Source organism: Salmo trutta, chromosome 2 (genome assembly GCF_901001165.1).
Source record: "Salmo trutta chromosome 2, fSalTru1.1, whole genome shotgun sequence".
Taxonomy (NCBI): Eukaryota; Metazoa; Chordata; class Actinopteri; order Salmoniformes; family Salmonidae; genus Salmo; species Salmo trutta.
Genome location: NC_042958.1, coordinates 14093785 through 14107097, shown reverse-complemented (window position 1 = coordinate 14107097; position 13313 = coordinate 14093785). Strand labels below are relative to the sequence as shown.

The following is a 13313-nucleotide window of genomic DNA, read 5'->3' as shown; positions in this document are numbered from 1 at the left end:
CTTTGGAAGTATGCTTGGGGTCATTGTCCATTTGGAAGACCCATTTGCGACCATGCTTTAACTTCCTGACTGATGTCTTGAGATTTTGCTTCAATATATCCATATAATTTTCCTCCCTCATGATGCCATCTATTTTGTGAAGTGCACCAGTCCCTCCTGCAGCAAAGCACCCCCACAACATGATGCTGCCACCCCCGTGCTTCACGGTTGGGATGGTGTTCTTCGGCTTGCAAGGCTCTCCCTTTTTCCTCCAAACATAATGATGGTCATTATGGCCAAACAGTTCTATTTTTGTGCCATCAGACAAGAGGACATTTCTCCAAAAAGTACGATTTTTGTCACCATGTGCAGTTACAAACTGTAGTCTGGCTTTTTATGGTGGTTTTGGAGCAGTGGCTTCTTCCTTGCTGAGCGGCCTTTCAGGTTATGTCGATATAGGACTTGTTTTACTGTGGATATAGATAATTTTGTTCCTGTTTCCTCCAGCATCTTCAAAAGGTCCTTTGCTGTTGTTCTGGGATTGATTTGCACTTTTCGCACCAAAGTATATTAATCTCTAGGAGACAGAACGCGTCTCCTTACTGAACGGTATGACAGCTGTGTGGTCCCATGGCGTTTATACTTGCGTACTATTGTTTGGACAGATGAACGTGGTACCTTTAGGCATTTGGAAATTGCTCCTAAGGATGAACCAGACTTGTGGAGGTCTACAATTATTTTTCTGAGGTCTTGGCTGATTTCTTTTCATTTTCCCATGATGTCAAGCAAAGAGGCACTGAGTTTGAAGGTAGGCCTTGAAATACATCCACAGGTACATCTCCAATCGACTCAAATTATGTCAATTAGCCTATCAGAAGCTTCTAAAGCCATGACATCATTTTCTGGCTTTTCCAAGCCATAAAAGGCACAGTCAACTTAGTGTATGTAAACTTCTGACCCACTGGAATTGTGATACAGTGAATTATAAGTGAAATCATCTGTCTGTAAACAATTGTTGGAAAAATGACTTGTGTCATGCACGAAGTAGATGTCCTAACCGACTTGCCAAAACTAAAACTGTTAACAAGACATTTGTGGAGTGGTGGAAAAATAAGTTTTAATGACTCCAACCTGAGTGGATGTAAACTTCCGACTTCAGCTGTATATAATCAGTGAAACTCAATCAGCCTTCATTAAAGGAAGGAGTATCCATACCCATATAGGATTGGTTTTAGATATTTTAGATTACAGTGAGTTCATAGAAGATGATGGCTTTATATTGTTTTTAGATTTTTTTTAAAGCTTTTGACTCTTTAGAACACAACTTTTTATTTAGAACTCTCTACTTTTGGGTTTGGGGAGAATTTCTGTATAGTGATAAGGATGATATATAATGATATTAGCAGTTCTGTGAGTAATGGCACATCCCCTCGTTTCTCTATTTCTAGAGGAATTAGACAGGGTTGTCCAATGTCCCCTCTTTTATTTATTTTAGCCACAGATTTACTAGCAATATTTTGAGTCTGAGGATTTAAAAGGGATCTGTATTTTTGGTTAAGATATATTAAGGATTGCAAAGCAATTCCACTTCCTGTACTTGGACTTATTAAGAACACTTGGTTATATTATGAGATTGTTCCCTCTTTTCCAAGTTTACAAATTAATGACTTGAATCTTTTGGATAAAAAATGCAACAATAAGTGGATACGATTGGCAGTTAATTAAGTAATATTTGGTGATTATAATGAAATATGTTAATATGGAAGTGACCAACCCATGCTATGATCAAAAGTGACTACCTTTTACCTTACTTGTCCAGTTATCCCAAAAGTTAAAGAAACTAATTAAAAAATGTTTTCTTCCATCTACCTTGTTAATGATTTCTTGCACAAAAGACTCAATTTTGACAAAACTCCTTGTGTTTTTTGTTCTTCTGATTCAAAATCTATAGAGCATTTATTTTTTTCATGCCGCCATTCTAGTAAACTATGGCTTGAAATTCATGAATGGTTGTGTATAAAATTTAAAAAATGACACTATGCTTATCCTTGTAATTCAGATCATAACTATTTTATTAACATTATTATTCTTTTGGCCAAATATTATATTCACAAATGTAAATGGGGTGGAAAAATTCCTTATTTTGTATTTTTTTTTAAATTGAACTGTTGCAATTTTATAAATCCCTCAAACATGTGAAACTTAAAAAGTTGGAAAAATGATTAGAAGTTATGTCTCTGAATGTCTGTCTCATTGCCTGGTCGCCTGGTGTTCGATTATTTCATTTTTTTTCATTGTATTCACAGAAATGTCCCTGTATTGATGTGTTATATTGGTATTATTGTTGCAATACATTTAAAAAATAATTGATAAACAAAAAAATTAAATAATAATTGATAGGCCGTCCATTGTTTCCACATTTCTATGAAATACGACCTATGATTAATGACAGAGTTGAATAGTATTCCTTCCAAAATGTTTAATTAAATATGTTAAAAAGCAGCTTTTCTGTGTTGGAATGGTATGGGCATACCCCAACAACATAATTAATGGTGTGGGCGTATACCAGTCATAAATAAAAATATTGATGCAAGTTGACAGAACGATGACATCATCCTCTATGAGGAAATAGCAAGTATTTTTTTAAATCGTCTGTTTGAGATACTAGTTTGAGGTAGGGTTTAGGTATTTTTTCTCAAACGTATGCTTTGGCTACAAATACAAGTAGGCCATAGGACGAGTCAACAACCTTATTTGGGTATAAGTCAACAGAATATTAACTTTTAAAAGTTGATTTTTACTGGACAGTTACTTTAGACAGAAAGATGACATCATCCTCTATGAGGAAATAGAGGATGATGCCCCTGCACATTGTTAAATAAAATAAACATTGACTGTGTACCGGTACCCCCTGTAAATAGCCCCACTATTGTTATTTACTGTTGCTCTTTAATCATTTGTAATTCTTATCTCTTACTTTTTTTGTTGTTGGTATTTTCTTAAAACGGCATTGTTAGTTGAGGGCTTGTAAGTAAACATTTCACTGTAAGGTTGTATTCGGCACATGTGACAAATAACATTTGATTTGATTTAAGTGCAGGGACAAGTTATGATTTGTTACCAGGCTGTGGTATCACCATGCAACAAGATCTCACGGTTTGACCTATTTTACTTCAGATTCGGACATTTGTCCACATTTCTCCAATGCCATGTTGACGCAGAGTGCTTCCTTCCTCATCCTAGCCCCCTGTGTTTTGCTATTCTGGGCATGTCTATTCTAACCATAATCTGTCAGCCACCTCCTCCCGATTCTCATCCATCTTCTATCTACCCTTATCCCTCACCACTCTCAGTTCCTCTGTGCTTGAAGGCCTTCACTTTCAATCATTCATTGATTAAGTCTGTCTTCAGTTTTGTCTGTAGGTGGCTAGTCAGTAGTCTCCTCCACACACCTGCCTTAGGTAGAGTCCTCGCATTATCTAGCCTCGTTTTTGTTAAGGCAACCGTGGGTGGGCTGGGCTGCTTACATAGGCAGCATCATGACTGGAGGTGTGAATTCATTAAAAATACACGGCTGTTATGCTGTTGCAGTATGAACCTGTAGTGCCCTGGTACAACCACTCAGGGGCAGTGCTGAGCAAGGATGAGTCATCAGTGTGCACCTGGGGGAGAGGAACCAGTCTATGAAAGTAGAACACACACTCTCAGCCTGTATCTATTATCTTTTATTACATTTTTCTTTAAAACAGAAAATGACCATTTCACAACAGGCCGTCTCGAGCAAACCCTCACATAAACCTTGCCAACACCTACAAAACGGTATCAAAAGTGCACCATAGTGACAATACATAATCTTCAAGGTCTTACATTTTTTCCCCTATGATAATATCATCTTATTCTTCTCATATTTATACAAATACCACTCTGTACACGGTAGAAATACACGACCCAAGTGTCCCACACTTGGAACAGTCACCTCCCCACATGCAGTCAACTGGTCTGCTCTGACTAGGCCCCAGCCAGGCACCAAAGCAGAGTTGCAGTCTGAGGGAGCGTGCAGACGCCTGGCCGCTATTACAACACATGAATCATTAAATACCCACTCACCCCACCCGAACCCCCATGCTAGAACCATTGCCTCAGTCACACAACCTCTGTACAACCGTCATTAAACAGCTTTCCAACTCACAAAACTTTGATACAACGTCCACTGAACCTTTGACACAACTCCCAGTAGCAGCATCTCCAGCCTAAGTGACGGGGTGGGGGAGGTAGGAGGAAGGGGGGAAGGAGGGAGGGAGGGAGGAAGGAAGTTAGGAGGTAGGAGTGGGATGGGGGAGGTAGGAAGGGAGGATAGGGGGGGACTGAGGCTGAGCTTCAGTAGGTGTGTGACACCACAGAGCAGTTTACACTAGTATGGTCCTCCACTCCACTGAGAGGTTCTGTCCTCTTCAGGAATAGTCAGTCTCTTGACTGATAGAATAGGATGTAGCCTGACTCAGAGTTCTTTGAGATCTCAGAGGTGAGGCCATAGAACTCCTCTATGGCCTGGGCGTCTATCTTCTGCAGAGGGAAGGAGAGACAACACGGGTCAATGCATGTTCACACACACGTTTTGTTCTTCCATCCTCGTGGGGACCTAACCCCTAAGCTTAACATTATTATTATTATTATTATATTTTTTTTAAATAGCCTTCGTCCATGTGGACATAAGGAAATGTCCCCACAAGGGAGAATTTTTATTGTTTTACAATCCTTGTGGAACTTTTGGGGATTTGAAGTCCCCACAAGGACAGAAGAACCAACCTACAAATACAATATCTTACCTCTACAATGTCATCATCAAACAGCAGCCAGAAGTCGTGACTCTTCACAATGGCGATGTAGTGTCCTCGGTTTGGACCACTGAAAACAAGACGAGGAAGTCAGCAACACACTCACAACCTTAAGGGTCAGTTAGAATACTTTTAGACAACCTAGTAAACAACACTGACCTCCCACAATGCACTACGACGGCAACCAGGTCATAGAGCCTCTCGGGATTGGTTGCGTCTCCTGAGGTGTTGAAGAGGCGGAGCTCCAGAGGGAAGACGACGCGATAGGACAGCTTGGTGTAACGCTGTAGCTGCTCCATGTACTTGAACCTCTTCAGGTGTAGAGCCAGGATCATAGGCAGCTTCTTCACACGCATCCTGGGGGAAGGAGTCAATTACAGTGGAGACACAACCTCACACACCTTATACTAGCGATAAACACGGTCATCACAGAATAATATTTTTGTTTACTTTTACAATGAACACAACACTGCCAACACCAACCTTTTGTGTGCCTCCTGTTTGCTTCTACATTCTTCACAGTAGTACTTATACTCACTGCAGAGAGTCTCTGTGTTACTAAACCCCCTGGAGGGAGAAACGGAGAGGGAGGGGTCAGAGTACTTGGAGTCACACAGAGCAAGAAGCAATACACAGGCCAGTCAATATGTAATGTGTTATTGTAGTCAGGTGTTCTTACCTGAGACAGTGTGTGATGGAGGTGTTCTGTTCCACATCCACTGACAGGTCCAGGAAGTCTTCATCTTTGCTGCTGATCTGTAGGGAGAAAACAGCAATGACTAGAATCAGATGGAAACTTCATTTTGTCCATCTTCGTGCCAACAGAATTTGAGCCTTCTCTCTACAGCGTATCACCGACATGCATTGCATCCTGCTGACCACAACAACAGAGACTTCACTAGTTGAAGTGGGCGAGGGGCTTCAGACCACAACAACAGAGACTTGACTAGTTGAAGTGGGCGAGAGGCTTCAGACGGTGTGTACCGTTTCACAGGTGAGGCAGCGGGTCTCGTTGGTGAGGGTTCCCTGGAAGATCTCGTGGACCCAGGTGGAGGGAGGCGGGGCGTTGCTGTTGTTGTTCTGGGAGTCGAGCGAGCCATTGGCCAGGCGGCCGTTGGTCTTGTCCTGCTTCCTCTCCTCCTGCAGCAGGTCAGCGATGGTGTTGAGCAGGTAGTTCAGGAACTCATGGGCATCCTGTTGCATGTAGTTGTCAAACAGCTCTGCAGAGGGAGATGGAGAGGAGAGGGGGAGAGGAGGTGGGTAGGGTACAGGGGAGACAGGGGAGACAGGGGAGAGGGTCAACCTCTGGGGAAACAGGGGAGAGAGGGTCTGTCTCCCCCCATCCTGAACTACAAGCATATCGTCTCCCGCTCACCATTCTCCTTGCGTAGGCGCGTGATGAACTTCTTGGGTGGTATGACTCCCACCTTTCTCTTCTGGTTGGCGATACTGTGGAACAGGTCGGCCAGGCAGGTCAGCAGGTTCTCCTTGCGTCGGGGCTGGCTGCGATAGGCCAGGATCTTCTCCCGGAACGGACGGCAGAAGTACAGAGCCTGCAGCACTGAGTTACAGTAGCACGTGTTCCCAAACTGGGGGGCAAATACAAGGACAGATACAAAGAGTAAGGCAAAGAGCTCGACACACAGGCACACACACACACACAGGCTCACACACACACACACACACACACACACACACAGATTATAACCGTCTGCATGGATAAGGCACATGTAATCTGTAACAAAGATTAAGCAGACATGTGCATGTGAACTACAGCACTCTCACTTACGTTGACCAATCCGAAGTAGTGCTCGTTGACAGGGAACTGCTCTGAGCCAATCTCTTTCTCCAGAGCGGAGGCATTGGCGCCCTGTAATACAAAGTGCTGATATTTTTGGCATAGGTCGATGGGAGTGTGTACAGATCAATAGTTCCAAATTGAATTTCATATCCAATGCCAATAGCTGTCAGTGGGAGGGGGGGGCAGAACGACTGTGTCATTCTTTGTTAATGGAACATGACCCTAAATATCAGAGGCTGTGAAAATGCACAGCAACCAGGATTTCCTGAGTAGGCCTACATGGACGGAGGTTGGGTTTGATCATAATAAACTAAATGTATGATCCAAATGAATGACGTCTGTCTGACAGCTTCGCCAAACTAAGTAGTTATCTTTGTAAATTGGGAACAATTTGACAGCCAGTCTTGTCTAGCAGCTGATCATGTCGTCATCTGCTGTGTTCCAGAAATAGCTCGCGCTTCGGGAGAATTCAATAAAGGGGGTTTACAGGAAGAAAACTCACTATATCGTCAGTCACAATGTTATATCTTACTAACTAACTACTGTAACTATCTGGAAATGTTGGCTAGCTAAATTAGCATTCACATACAGGAAAAGCACAACTGTGAACATAACTTTGTTAGGTTTGCCATTGATCGTGGAGTTGAGTAAACTCAGCTAACAATTACGGAGTTCTGTTGATTTAGTATTCAAATTGTGTCCAGTGTTGAAATGCCTTGACATCCGCACTGCTTTACTGCAAAATCAACGTGCAAGCTAGCTAGCCTCGGTAACAGTTAACGTTACAGTGCCAGGTGCTGAAGCCGCAGAACTATGCAGTGCGGGACGAGATAAACATCACTAATTAATGCAAGATCATACATAAACAGCTCACTAATATAACAAATGAAAGGCCTACGACATTATCATAGCTAGAAATAGAACGTAAGACAAAAACACTGTCGTGTCAGTGAAGCCAGGAAAACTGACTGGGTAGCAACAGAAAAGCAGACGATTTTAACCATCTTCCATGTCACGCAAAATGGTAACAACACAACCACGGTTGTCGTGCCACTCTCTCATCACTTTGCAATGTGTTTAGTAGATGCCATTTACTCACCATGGTACAAAAAGAGGCAAATTTGGAAACTGTCATTAGGATTTCCATTCGCCCAGCGCCATCTTCCACCCAATCACCGCGAGGAGGACTCCCTTGTGACAGGACACACTGGACGGGCGACGGGAGCTCCGCTTGGTCTTAGAGGGCCATGTCTGGAGGCGATCCATCTTTTGTTAAATTAACGTCAGATTAAGGAGAATAAGGTAAAGGTTTAGAAAATATCTAATTAGCTAAAATGCATCAACAACAAAAAAATCTACCGTTTGACGTTAATTTGACAAAAGCTAGATCCCTTCTAGCCGTGACCGTTTTAGCGCCGTGCAAGATAACCTCCATCCGATGTCCATGTTCTGTGGCGTAGATAATATAACATTCACAAACATGCCCACATGAGCAATTCTGGACACACAGCAGTGTAGAGAATGACGACTGTAATTAATGTCAAACCAGAGTCAAACTCACTGAAACTTTGATCAGGCTTTTGAGACTAGAATCCAATTTACTTGTCTATATAACTAGCCGTCACGGTCAGCAGTTCATCAATCAATTATTTCGATAATGTACAAGCACAACAAAATATGCATTATTTTAATACATTTAGCTAACAAAAGTTAATCAGATGACTCGTTCAGCAGTTCACTGACATGTACTGGTTATAGGACGCTTCACAGTGCCTCAACATTCCAATAGGAAAGGAAGTTAGCTATTATCTGATCTGAAATCATTTTATAAATTGTACCAATGGAGTTTAGTCATTAAGGTAGATAACCAAAACTGAACTTAGATCAGCGCAGAGGGGAAACAAATGATTGTACCCCAGCATGTTTGTTCAGGCAATATGAAGGCCATGCTTAAATCACTTTTAGAAGGAGGAGTTTCGGGTCCTTCGTTCTCTCTTTCCGCCGTACCCGCCATCTTGCGAGCTACCGGGGGTAAGATGTGCTCTGCATTTAAAGACCGTAAACTTATAAAATATCGATTTAAATGCATATAAAGACATTGACATAAGTATGTTAAAACACAGTCTATATTTGAGGCGAGAATTGATCCTTTAAAGACCGTATGTGTGGCGTATAGTGACCCGACTTGTTAATGGGGTAACAGCGTGGCTGCCCATGCGGGCCGAACCACTTGCGTTCGCTGGATTTGTTATTTCTTAGGCTCAATGGCTTTCACAGCCAGAACATTTGACTTTCCAATTAACTTAATTGTCAATCTGGGAAAATGAAGCGTTATTGGTATTGGACGGAGTTTGCGAGCTAGGTAACGTTAGACTTCAATAGGTAACGTAGTTTTTTTGGCGTTGTATTTTTGACTGACGTTTCCATGTTTTGCGTAGCCCCTTATTGTTAGTACTGGTATGGATCTTATAATAACCACTAGTTATGATTCGGAGAACATTGTTTTTCTTTGTAGTGAAATTCACTTTGTCACAACAGGGTTGCAGTTGTCAGGTTAACGTTAATCAGACCACTGTATTGGTCATTTAGTTACATAGCATAGATACATAAGGCGGGGTTAAATTAAGTTTTTGTATTTGACAGCATTACATCCATTGACTGTATTAAACTCTACTATACAAACTCCTAGACCACTCTTGTAACCATACATTTTACAGCCACAGTAATGAAGAATTCCTACTTTGCCATTGGGTTTATCTAACGTTTGAATGTCCATGTTTTCAAGTAATCAGGCATCATGACGAACACAAGAGGCAAGAGGAGGGGGACGAGGTACATGTTCAGCAGGGCCTTCCGCAAGCATGGTGAGTTCATATCAGAAAGACTGAAGATGTACTGAAATGTCTCGTTAGGTCACTACAATTTCTGAGTTATTTAAAATAAAGAACTCGAGATTAGGGGTGTTACTGGCATGATCCACAGCTGATTAGCCCTCATTAGTTACTCCAAGCCCATTTTAGAATTGTTGTTTTGGTTGGTTGTGAAGAATCAATGTACTTTGTTCCTCAGGTCCCATTCCCCTGTCCACGTACATGCGTATCTACAGGAAGGGCGATATCGTTGACATCAAGGTAGGGTTTATTCCACCTTTTCTAGGTTTCACTAACCAGGTTTCCATCTATCCATTTCATGCTGATGAATTGCCTGACGCATGAAAGTCACCACCAGGCTGACACCGGAACAATTTTATAAATGCAGACACAATTTGTTTGTTCTATAGGGTGGGATCTTTTTGTGTCAAATAAATAATGCAAAAAATGGCAGTGGAAACACGTTAGTGCGGATATATTGATATAATAACTCATATCGAAGTACATTTGTAGTCATGCAATGATATGGTGTGGACCTCCCACTACGATTCGGAAACCATGCCGTTTATTAGGCTATAGATTAAATGCGTTTTTGATCAACTTCACAGGGTGATGAATGTGCAAGGTGATGAACTTGATGCTTCTGTCCAATAATTATCCAAAGTTTATTCTGGTGACATGATTGATGCTTGGCTGCTGTTTGACAAATACATACAAATGACATTGCTTTGATCTACGGCAAGTTATGTGCACTACGTTATCAAAAAAAGTCAGTTTGTTGGAAACGCATCTTCACTAAAAACGCAATCCCACCTTCACTTTGCCACCTGGGATGTCCTAAGTGGTCATTCACGTGGGGGACAGTATTTCTACTTTATCACCCCGGCCAAGCATCTACCTTATGTTTGAACTTGGGTTGTTGGAGACTCACACCAACATTTTTTCCCCCCGCAATTGCAGGTCATGGCATAGCACAAATTCCAGCAAAATGAAGGCTGTATAGAATTTCAAAAACATTACAATACATTTCACAACACATTGTGTGCCCTCGGGCCACTACTCTACTACCACATATCCACAACAGTCCCTGCTGTATCATAAGGTGTATTTTATATTTTTTCAGATTTTATTGCTTGTGTGCGATACTTGACGTGGAATAGAGTTCCATGTAGTACTATGCGTGTCCCGTAGTCTGTTCTGGACTTGGGGACTGTAAAGAGACCGCCGATGTGTGTTTTCATGCAGGTTTTTGAATATTCACATGAAAATTGGATGGAAACCTGACTATTGGTAGTGACTGCAGCGTAACTAAATATTATTATATTTTGCTCTTATTTTGGACTTCACCAAAACCCAACTCTAAGATTGTGAATATCTCTCCTCCAGGGTACAGGTACCATCCAGAAAGGAATGCCTCACAAGTGCTACCACGGCAAGACGGGCAGAGTCTACAACGTAACCCAACATGCTGTCGGCATCATTGTCAACAAGCAGGTCAAGTAAGTACGGCAATGTATGCTGGATTGGTCAGTATCGGTTTTCTTTCCAGCTTGGTCATGTTTTAGGTCTTTAATAAAGGACATGGATGTGCCCTGCCGGTATCTTTCTAATGGAAGTTTGACATTGCAGAAGTATGATTGCTGCATATCTCAAAACCCCACCTTCACTTTGCCACCTGGGCTGTCCTATGTCCTAAGTGGTCATTCATGTGGGGGACAGTATTTGTACTTCAGCACCCCGGCCAAGCACCTACCGTATGTTTGAACTTGGGTTGTTGAAGGAGACAAAAAAACAAAAACAATTGCGGGTCATGGCATAACACAAGTCTTTCACCATTTGGAAGTGTTATGTTTTCTGATAAGTCAGGGTCTCAATTATGCTGCTTTCATTCATCTTGTGACCAGTAGCCTTTTGTATGTTGTGCTGATTTATTTCCAAGCTGAAAACGGTCTCCCCTTCTCTCTGTAGGGGTAAGATCCTGGCCAAGAGGATTAACGTACGAATTGAGCACGTGAAGCACTCTAAGAGCAGGGACAGCTTCCTGCAGCGCGTCAAGGAGAACGAGAAGAGGAAGGTGGAGGCCAAGCAGAAGGGCACCTGGGTCGAGCTGAAACGCCAGGTATGGAGAGCACATTTACCTGGGCCATTGTCAGTAGGGTTTTAACGGGCTGTACATCCTATAGCTCTCTAGGACCTGCCTTGTTGGTCACTATTCTACAGAATTGAACATTCCAGATAGATATAGAAAGGACATCAACACATCTAGTGAAATGTTTTGATTGTTTGATGCATTCTGTAATGGTAATTCAGCCTTCATTTCTAACAGTCCTTTGAATTGTGCACCCACATGTAAAATGTATGCACACATGACTACGTCGCTTTGGATAAAAGCCTGCTAAATGGCTATTTTTATTTAACCTGAATTTGTATTATTTTTATTTGTAGTGGCATCTCATCTGTGCATTTGTCCTTTCCTCATCTCCCCCTGCAGCCCACTGCTCCCCGTGATGCCCGCTTTGTCAGCACCAAGGGCAATGAGCCCCAGCTGCTGGAGCCCATCCCCTATGAGTTCATGGCATAACTGTGCTGACCAAAATAAAACTGTTTCTGCACAGATTTATGTGAACTTGAGTCTCTTATGTACGCTAACATGCAGGGATGTTGGTAACTTCTGTATCTAAAACTACCCAATGGAAAAGGAGCTGTTTCAGGGCAGGGGGAGAACTGACCCTTCTGTGATACCCTGAGTTATGTAGGTGCTGTCCATGGAGACTTAGGTTGCTGCTGTCGTTCAATGATTGTCTTTCATTGATCACTCGGAGGGAAGTGAAATGCGATTTCTATTTCACTTGCAAACTGAGACCTACAAGCACAGCAGTCTCAAAGTATACACACACAGCTTTTACTCCACCCACTTCAGGCACTCTACACTTGCATTTGAGTTGACATTAATGTGAAGTGTTTTGACACTTTAAATGTGAGTGCTGTCCATTGTCAAAAAATAAAGAACATCTGGGTGTATGTTGATTTGAAATGGATTGGTTGTGTTGCAAATATGTCAATGTTCAAGGTGGACTTTTTCAAAATGTACATTTTTGAACTTTGTGCCTTGTTAACTGTACTTCCTGGAAATAACTGCTAGTACACCAATCAGGCCAGCAGGTGGCAATGTGCACCAGGGTAAGTGCCTTCCTCTATAGGAGCTGCAGTATTTATTTGGGAAACATTCCCTTGACTGATCCTTGGATAATTTTTTATTATGGATCCCCATTAGCTACTCTTCCTGGGATCCAGAAATTAAGGCTGTATACAAAAAAACCATTACATTTCACAACACATTGTGTGCCCTCAGGCTACTATTCTAATACCACACATCTACAACAGTCTACATGTCTCTACAGTCCTCACTGTTCCAGAAGGTGTATACCACATATCTACAACAGTCTACATGTCTCCACAGTCCTCACTGTTCCAGAAGGTGTATACCACATATCTACAACGGTCTACATGTCTCCACAGTCCTCGCTGTTCCAGAAGGTGTATACCACAAATCTACAACAGTCTACATGTCTCCACAGTCCTCACTGTTCCAGAAGGTGTATACCACACATCTACAACAGTCTACAGTCCTCGCTGTTCCAGAAGGTGTATACCACATATCTACAACAGTCTACATGTCTCCACAGTCCTCGCTGTTCCAGAAGGTGTATACCACACATCTACAACAGTCTACATGTCTCCACAGTCCTCGCTGTTCCAGAAGGTGTATACCACATATCTACAACAGTCTACATGTCTCCACAGTCCTCGCTGTTCCAGAAGGTGTAT

The 13313-nt window shown here is 42.1% G+C and overlaps 2 protein-coding genes across 4 annotated transcripts; one reads left to right on the top strand and one right to left on the bottom strand.

Annotated features, from left to right (window-relative positions):
* Window positions 1-3688: 3688 nt before the first annotated feature.
* usp12a (ubiquitin specific peptidase 12a) lies at window positions 3689-8362 on the bottom strand. Of its 2 annotated transcripts, none has more exons than XM_029695190.1 (10): window positions 7975-8362; window positions 7715-7881; window positions 6604-6684; window positions 6190-6403; window positions 5799-6034; window positions 5494-5570; window positions 5298-5381; window positions 4974-5171; window positions 4806-4884; window positions 3689-4542 (listed from the first exon to the last, which is right to left on the bottom strand). In XM_029695190.1, exons 2-10 carry the CDS (start codon window positions 7760-7762, stop codon window positions 4441-4443), a joined length of 1119 nt encoding a protein of 372 aa, XP_029551050.1. In that variant the 5' UTR covers window positions 7763-7881; window positions 7975-8362; the 3' UTR covers window positions 3689-4440. The 2 variants fall into 2 exon arrangements, with proteins under 2 accessions (XP_029551050.1, XP_029551044.1); XM_029695184.1 differs by having other exon boundaries at window positions 7715-8064; window positions 8177-8362.
* Window positions 8363-8564: 202 nt separating this feature from the next.
* On the top strand, window positions 8565-12515 carry rpl21 (ribosomal protein L21). 2 transcript variants are annotated; one of them, XM_029695167.1, is made up of 6 exons: window positions 8565-8646; window positions 9401-9479; window positions 9685-9746; window positions 10872-10984; window positions 11454-11604; window positions 11977-12515. In XM_029695167.1, exons 2-6 carry the CDS (start codon window positions 9413-9415, stop codon window positions 12064-12066), a joined length of 483 nt encoding a protein of 160 aa, XP_029551027.1. In that variant the 5' UTR covers window positions 8565-8646; window positions 9401-9412; the 3' UTR covers window positions 12067-12515. The 2 variants fall into 2 exon arrangements, with proteins under 2 accessions (XP_029551027.1, XP_029551033.1); XM_029695173.1 differs by having other exon boundaries at window positions 8622-8646; window positions 9408-9479.
* The last annotated feature ends 798 nt before the right edge of the window (window positions 12516-13313 follow it).

Excerpts from the sequence above, each read along its gene's own strand:
- usp12a (XM_029695190.1), bottom strand. The coding sequence starts at position 7,762 with ATGGAAATCCTAATGACAGTTTCCAAATTTGCCTCTTTTTGTACCATG. Across the intron at positions 6,685-7,714 it reads TTGCCTCTTTTTGTACCATG|GGCGCCAATGCCTCCGCTCT; the intron begins GTGAGTAAATGG and ends TTTGTATTACAG. Across the intron at positions 4,543-4,805 it reads TTGATGATGACATTGTAGAG|AAGATAGACGCCCAGGCCAT; the intron begins GTAAGATATTGT and ends TTCCCTCTGCAG.
- rpl21 (XM_029695167.1), top strand. The coding sequence starts at position 9,413 with ATGACGAACACAAGAGGCAAGAGGAGGGGGACGAGGTACATGTTCAGC. Across the intron at positions 9,480-9,684 it reads CAGGGCCTTCCGCAAGCATG|GTCCCATTCCCCTGTCCACG; the intron begins GTGAGTTCATAT and ends TTTGTTCCTCAG. Across the intron at positions 9,747-10,871 it reads GCGATATCGTTGACATCAAG|GGTACAGGTACCATCCAGAA; the intron begins GTAGGGTTTATT and ends TCTCTCCTCCAG.